Source organism: Microtus oregoni, unplaced genomic scaffold (assembly GCF_018167655.1).
Source record: "Microtus oregoni isolate MIOR12 unplaced genomic scaffold, Mior012 000060F_ref0000265, whole genome shotgun sequence".
Classification (NCBI taxonomy): Eukaryota; Metazoa; Chordata; class Mammalia; order Rodentia; family Cricetidae; genus Microtus; species Microtus oregoni.
In genome coordinates this window covers 2,815,233-2,822,184 of record NW_024543870.1, presented here as the reverse complement: position 1 = coordinate 2,822,184, position 6,952 = coordinate 2,815,233, and the positions used below count along the sequence as shown (strand labels likewise).

The 6,952-nt window shown below is 52.9% G+C and overlaps 1 protein-coding gene across 1 annotated transcript; it reads right to left on the bottom strand.

Annotated features, from left to right (window-relative positions):
• Positions 1-5,987: 5,987 nt before the first annotated feature.
• Positions 5,988-6,952, bottom strand: Hoxd12 (homeobox D12). Its single transcript, XM_041639769.1, has 2 exons — positions 6,385-6,952; positions 5,988-6,226 (listed from the first exon to the last, which is right to left on the bottom strand). Exons 1-2 carry the CDS (start codon positions 6,950-6,952, stop codon positions 5,988-5,990), a joined length of 807 nt encoding a protein of 268 aa, XP_041495703.1.

Here is a 6,952-nt window from a genome sequence, read left to right as displayed (position 1 = left end):
CGCATCTGCTGCCACCGGACTGGGCCGCCCGCCCGCCTTAGCCCGCCCGCGCTGCTTTAAGTACCCGGACCTAGGCCGGAGGGGAGGAGGAGGGAGGGAAAAAGGAGGGGGGGAGGAAGGGGGAAGGGAGAGCAGCGGAGAGAGGTGGGGGGGGAGCCCCGGCCCTGGCACTGGGGACTAGGTGTGAGGGTGTGAGGTTCCCACCCCCCACCTTTCCTGCAACCGCTCCCTCCCCCGCGACGCAGCCACCCTCTGTAGCTCACCGGCTGGGAGCTTGTTGCTTCTTGTTCAAGGGGCGTAATTGTGACACTCTCCAGGGCGCTGAGAGCCCTGATTTACATATTTCTCTGAGGAGTGCGTTCCGGCTGGTAGAGATTTGACTCTCTTGGGTTCTTACACCAGGGACAAGTGTTCAGAACCTGGAAAAACGACTCCCGAGCGCTAGCCTTGGCCTGGGCCTCGGTGCCTACTCGACCTTTCTCTTCCAGATTTTTCGCTCCGTTCTCGTCCCTCCTTTCTTTCTCAATCTTCACTTGTCTCCTTTCTCTCTCCTGTCTTCCTCTTTTTTTTCCTTTCGTCTCCGTCTCGACCCGCTTTCTGCTTTCTCTCTTTTCCCCAGTCTTTTTCAGTACCCTCATCCTCTTTAGACCCTTCCTCCTCCTCCTCCTCCTTCTTTCTCTCTCTCTCTCTCTCTCTCTCTCTCTCTCTCTCTCTCTCTCTTCTCTCTCTTCCCCTACAACTTAGACACCCGGAGGTCCCAGCTTTCTCGCTTTCCTTAAAGCTCGGGGGCCTGATGAACAAAAGGAAGTGAAGCCCTACCCTCACGGCACAAGGGCCCTTCCTACTCACCGCCCAGACAAACCCTTGGTGCTCCAGCCCTTACCCCCTTCAATGTTCAGGTCCCTCAGACCTTTCACTGTATTAGAGCCCCACTAAGGCCTGAGCACCCCTCAAGACTCCTCTGGAGCCTTTGGGTTTAATGGTCACAATTCCCTGAGAGGTCGATAGCCTCTCCGGGGACTCTCGGTAGCGTCTGCCTCTCCCTCCATCCCCGCCGGAGTCTATCACTTCACCTGGCTCCGACTTAGACTTTTCAGGCCCCCATCCACTTGCTCCAAGGCCTCGCTCTCTTTGGGCTGCAGCAACCCTCCAAGTCCTGGAGTCCAGAAGAGGCCTGGGCTCCCACTTCCAGCTTACCAGGCCCTTAGCCTTTCCCCAAAATCCAAATCCCAGCACCAAAGGCTGCAGCCCAACTGGTTCCTCAGTAATCCTCTCCCCAGGAACCCCCCCCCCCCCCCCGTAGAGGCCGGGCTTCAGCCCTGTCCCCTGGCTAGGCAGCTCTGGCTGTGTGCTGGTTCCCTCCCTTCCCCAGGCCGCTGCAGTTCGGGTCCAGTGCTTTCTGCGCACCAAGCCGACTGACAGAGAAAAGGCGGGTGATCTGAGTTAATATCTATTTTCTAGTCGATGCTGCCCCTTCCTCTTTTTCTCCTCCCTCCTTTCGCCATTCCTCTCTTTCCTCCGCCCCCTCCCAGGGCAGCTTCCCTCCCCTCCACAATTGCGCAAACAGGTCTGTGGCAGTGAGGGCTGAAGCTCACCAAGCTTTCTCTCACCTAGCTGTGCGTCCTATGTGACCCCTCCCTTCATCTTCCACCCCTGCCTAGATTCCTGCTGGCACCATTCTCCCAGCCCAGAGCCCCCCCCCCCTTTTTATCTGCCTCCCTATCTCCATCTTAGTCCCAAGTCTCTCCCTTTCTGACTCTTGGTCGACGCCCCTGGATTTGTCTCTTAAAATGGCTCCCCAGACACAGCACACTGTTCCTGGGGTCGCCTAGGACGGAAGGCAGCGGCGGGGCCCCTGATCTTCGCATATCTTGGGATGCAAAAAAAAAAAAAAAATTTCAGCATCTTCCCTCTGCTCACCCCACGGACTGGCTTGCAAGGCACGTCGTTACCCCCAAAGTGAAGTCGGCTGGCCGCCAAAAAGGGAAATGGAAAGGACGAACCATTCAAGTTCAACGACATGGCGACGGCAGCTCCGGCGGGAGCGGCGGGAGCCGTTCTTAGGCAGGGGAGGGTGCACCATCTGCAGCGGCGCGCTGGCGCATTGGGGAAGGGGCAACGCCCCCCCCCACGCCTTAACGTTCAAGTCGCCCCCACACAGCACCCAGTGCATACATTCCTGGCGGTCGCTTTACTGTTTAGCCCCAGCTCTCTACCTTGGTCCACACCCCTGAAAAACCAGGAAAATCCACCGCCTTTGGACCCTCGCGTTCCGCCAAAGAACCTACCGTGAAGACCCGGGCGTTGTGTCCTTGTCCTTGCTTACGCAGTCCTACCCGAAACACAGGGAGCACACAGGGCCTTCGGGGCTCGGCCAGCAGCTCCGAGAACGACAGCTTTCTGCGCAGCGCGTAGACGCGCTGCGGTAATTTTGAGCCACCCAAGATAAGACACTAACTTGACCTTAACTTTGTCAGGGCGCCCCTGGTATCTGGAGAACGTGAACAGACACTGTCTGGCAGCTCTCGTAAAAGCTGACTGGGGAAGGGATTCTGAGTCATTTCGTTTATTACCACTACAGTTCTGCAAGAAAGCTTTTCCTCCCTGCCAAACTTTAATTATTTATGCTCTTTTAGGAAACGAAAGAAGAGAAAAGCAGGGGAGGAGGGGGGAACACCCAGAGCCAGTCCCTTCCCTGCAGAGCCTAGGAAAAGATTTCTTGAGTGGAGGCTGGAAAGCAAAATAATGTGGGGAGATCACCTTTGTCCAAGAACGGTCGGACGGGCGGGCGCTGTGCCCCCCACCACCACTGAGGGGAGTGGAGGCAGCTGGGAGAGGCCAGGGATGGGGCACACCTCCCTCCCCAACCACCAGACATGAATATTTACAATGATTCTGGATTTCTCCTCCACTAACTCGCATCCTGGAAGCCTCCCTAGCCTGCCTCCCAACGGGAGAACCCTGGGGCCTTAAAAGCTTCCCCCCTTCGGCCTTCAAGCTCTCAACGGATTGAACAGCAGGACAAACCGTTCATTTTAAAACCTCGGTCTTAGTTAAGAGGCCGCACGGACTGCCGCGTTTCAGAAGAAGCATTTATCTTTCTACGAGGGAATATTGAGTAATCAGATTTCAGTATCATTTCTTCTTTGGCATTTATTTCTCATCTTCGTTCCAAATTTCTGCCAGTACTTCAACTAGGGAAGGAGACACCGTGGTCTTTGATTTTGTGTGGATCAGTAAAGGGGATGCATTTGGAAAACACCGCTGAACCAACAGATAAATTTTATATTTAGGCTAATTTTCTTCTGGGACTGGCTTCTAGGAATATTCTCCTCCATCCCAGGCTACAGAGAAGAATCGTGATGCTTTAGTGTCTCTTCATCTAGAAAATAAGCCTGCACGCTTTGTTTTAAGGCCTGGGTATGAGTAAGTCTGGTTTCTTCTTCCTCTCTCAGCCCTCTGGACCCAAGGTCTCAGTACGGGGGTCTGCCTTTGTTCAGTTGTTTTCGAAGAGAAAACCTCTCAATACAGACTCGGACTTCAGAAATCTGGCTCAGTACCACTCCCTCCCTGACCAGCCAGATGGGGAAATAGTCTCCAGGACCTTCATAACGTTTTCTTTCTTACCTTTCAATTGTTGTGTGTAAAATTTTTAATTGAAAAATATTTTATGTATAAATCAAATCTGTTTCCCAGAAGGGGATTGGAACATTGACTCTTCGGTGTCAGCAGGGCACTGGTGCTGATTGTTCTTTCTCTAGTTAGAAGCTAGTTTCTACCTCCGTGAGTTAGGAGCCGGATTCAAAGGGATTAGTATCGCGCAGGCCCTGGCTTTAGTTGACTGAGGCTCTAGGCTCCAAAGGCATAGGGTGGAATTCCCAAGGGAGCATGCAGAACTCCTGGTGCAATCGCCTAGGGGATCTTCCTAAGTCTTAGCTTGGTCCTGAGAAGACTGACCAAAACTTGGCAGAGGGAGGTTTTTGTTTTGAAATCTGAGGAGTCTCAGATCATGACTCTACCCCCTTCCCCCACCAAATAACAGCAAGCTTTCAAGTTTGAGAATTTAGGCAAAATGGAGAATCCTCAATCTACAAATTCAGAGTTTTCTTTGTGTTTGAGATACACTCACATCTGCCCAAGGACTTTCCTCCTTTGGGTAGTTCACACATATTCTTCCATAGTTGCTTTTTCATATATATATATATATATAACTGTTTTCTGACTGTCTTGGAAGCCTTTTTCTCATTTAATGATCAGCAAACACCAGAGGTGAAGCAACAAGCAGAGAAAAAGCAAAAATGAATTTGGAGGCCTGAAAAACATTTCAAAAGAATCTAAAGCATCCTTTAAAATGAACAACAGCCCTCTAACAATGTGGCTGGGACCTGGGTATTTATTTTCACTATGCAGCTAGTATATACAATGAAATGTTATTTTACAAAATCAAAACAAAATATCCACGACAACGGTTAGCATAGAAAATAATATTATTTAAAATACCAACTGAGGTCAGTTGGGATGAGGCTCAAGGCTCCTTGTGAGGTGGCCTGCAAGGCCCTGGTCCTGGACCTCTAAAGAAAAGCCTTGGACTTAGGGGAGGAAGCGTGGGCCTTTAGGGTGTTGTGGATCTTGCTAGCGGTTGGGGGTGGGGCTTAAAGCGCAGAAAAAGAGGCAAAATCTCTCTCTCTCTCTCTCTGTGTGTGTGTGTGTGTGTGTGTGTGTGTGTGTGTGTGTGTAGGGCATGGGATGTATTCACTGAGAATAAAGCTAGGTGGATTCTGTAACAAATGTAGAACAATTCCATCAGAATTTCCATTCAGAAAACCTAGGCTCCTCAAGGTAAACCTGGCAGGACTCAGGGCCTTAAAAGCTTCACCAGAGCTGGACACAAGTGTCTCAGAGAAAGGGTGCAATGGTTGAGCTTTGATGGAGTTGTTGGGTGGTGGAGAGGGTGGTGGGAGAAGTTCTGATTCTTTCTGCCTTTCAAGAGCAGCAGCCGCAGGCTGAGGATCTGAGGTCTCTTCTCCCAAGGAGGAATTTTGTTTGCTTGTCTGTTCTTGTGGTGACCCATTAAGGTAACTCAAGAAAGACATGTGGACACTTCCATCCATTCAAGAAGAAAGCCATAGTTACAGCATAAGGACAGAATCTCCTCCGCACCCCTTGCTCCTCTTCCTTCCCTGTGCAGCCAAGCCTCAAAACAGGCCAGCACCTCCCACAGTTCAGTTCTAGGGGTCCAGTTACAGAGTTCATGGCCTTGGCTCAGGAATAGGTGAGCTTGGGGTAGGTGAATTCTGGCAGTCTTATCTGGAGATTGTAATTTGTTCTGGAATCCCAGTTTCTCTCTCCTGTCTCTGAGAAGGAAACCTAGTATATTCTACTCAGCCGGAGAGCCTTTGTAGAGCTGAGATTCCAAAGGTATCCCCTCCCCTCCCATCCTTCATGGCAAATGCGGGTTGTAGTGGAATCAGGCCCTTTCCTCCCTCCTGGCTCGGTCACAAAAGGCCTTGTGCAAAGAGGCTGGAGTTCTCTGCAGCCCTAGCCTCTACAATGGGATCCCAGGCCTCTCTGTGTTCTCTTCTAGTCAGGGCTCTAGCTAGCTCCTGTTAGATGCAGAAAGAGCTGGATAAAGAAAGAAAAAGAAAACTGACAAAATCCCAAATACAAGGATTCAATAGTAAGCCCTGGATATAAACACCACAGACAAGGGCAGGTGACAGCCCCACGCTGAACGCTTAAAGCCAGTGTTAGATTACAATTCCCAAACACCTCTTAGGAGCATCTCAAAGAGAGCTGAAGGCGAAGGGGCCCCACTGGCCTCATCTCCAAATCTCCTCCAGCCTCTAGGGCTTCAGACTGAGCCAGAGGAGGGCAAGGACCAGCGGAAGAGCGGTAGGAAAATCCTCAACCCCAGCCCCAGCACCTCCTCCACGGCCAGGCCTAGATCCAAAAGGGCTGACTTGGCATGGCCGCCGCCCCGTGAGCGACTAGTAGAGCGCCAGAGCCTGCTCGCGCTGCACCACGCGTTTCTTCTTCATGCGCCGGTTCTGGAACCAGATTTTGACCTGCTGGTCGCTGAGGTTCAGCCTGTTGGACAATTCCTTACGCTTCTGCCGATTGATGAATTCATTGACCAGGAATTCGTTCTCCAGCTCCGCAATCTGCTGCTTTGTATAAGGTTTCCTCTTCTTGCGGGCCCTCCCCGGGGCCGCCCCCCACGGCAGGCCTGAAACAGAGCCCCGACCCGTGTCAGTCCGCTCAAATCAACTTCCCGCCCCACAGAGGTTTGCCACTGCTGGCGATTCTCCTCCCGGTACAACTGTCCCTGGCACCCCACCTCCCGTCCCTGCCCAAACTGGCTTGGGGAGCCTGGGCACCGTTTACCGTCGGGCAGCGAAGATCGCAGGCAAGAGGCCACCCCGGCCACTTGCACTGCCATGTTCAAGTTGAGCGGGCCCTTGGTGTCTTCCTTGAAGCTTGAGGCGCAGGGGGCCCCCTGGAGCAGGGTTGCAGAGCCTGGACCAACCCGGCCCACGCTCGCGTAGTCATACTTGGTGCCTTTGAGAGCCGAGTGAGCCAGACTAGACTCAGGGGCGAAGGGAGGCCTAGTTCGGCTGCGTTCCTCTGATCCGGTGGCGGCATCAGGCGTGTAGAACTTGACTTGTTCTTCGGGTCCATCCTTGGTGCCTGGAGACTGCAGGCCAAGAGGCCCAGAGCCGGTCAAGTAGGGTTGAGAGAAACCTCCAAAGGCAGAGGCGGTGGCAGGCTGCGCAGGGGTGCACGAGGCAGGCGTAGCGGCCCAGGGCAGCGCACCGCGAGGGTACGAAATGGGGGGAAGTGCGGCCAACTGACTGCCATTAGGCCGCAGGTTGGAAAAGTAGAACGAGTCCGGGGACTGTAAATTCAGAAGCGAGCCCACATAGCCAGCTCTGTAGAGACTGCGCTCACACAT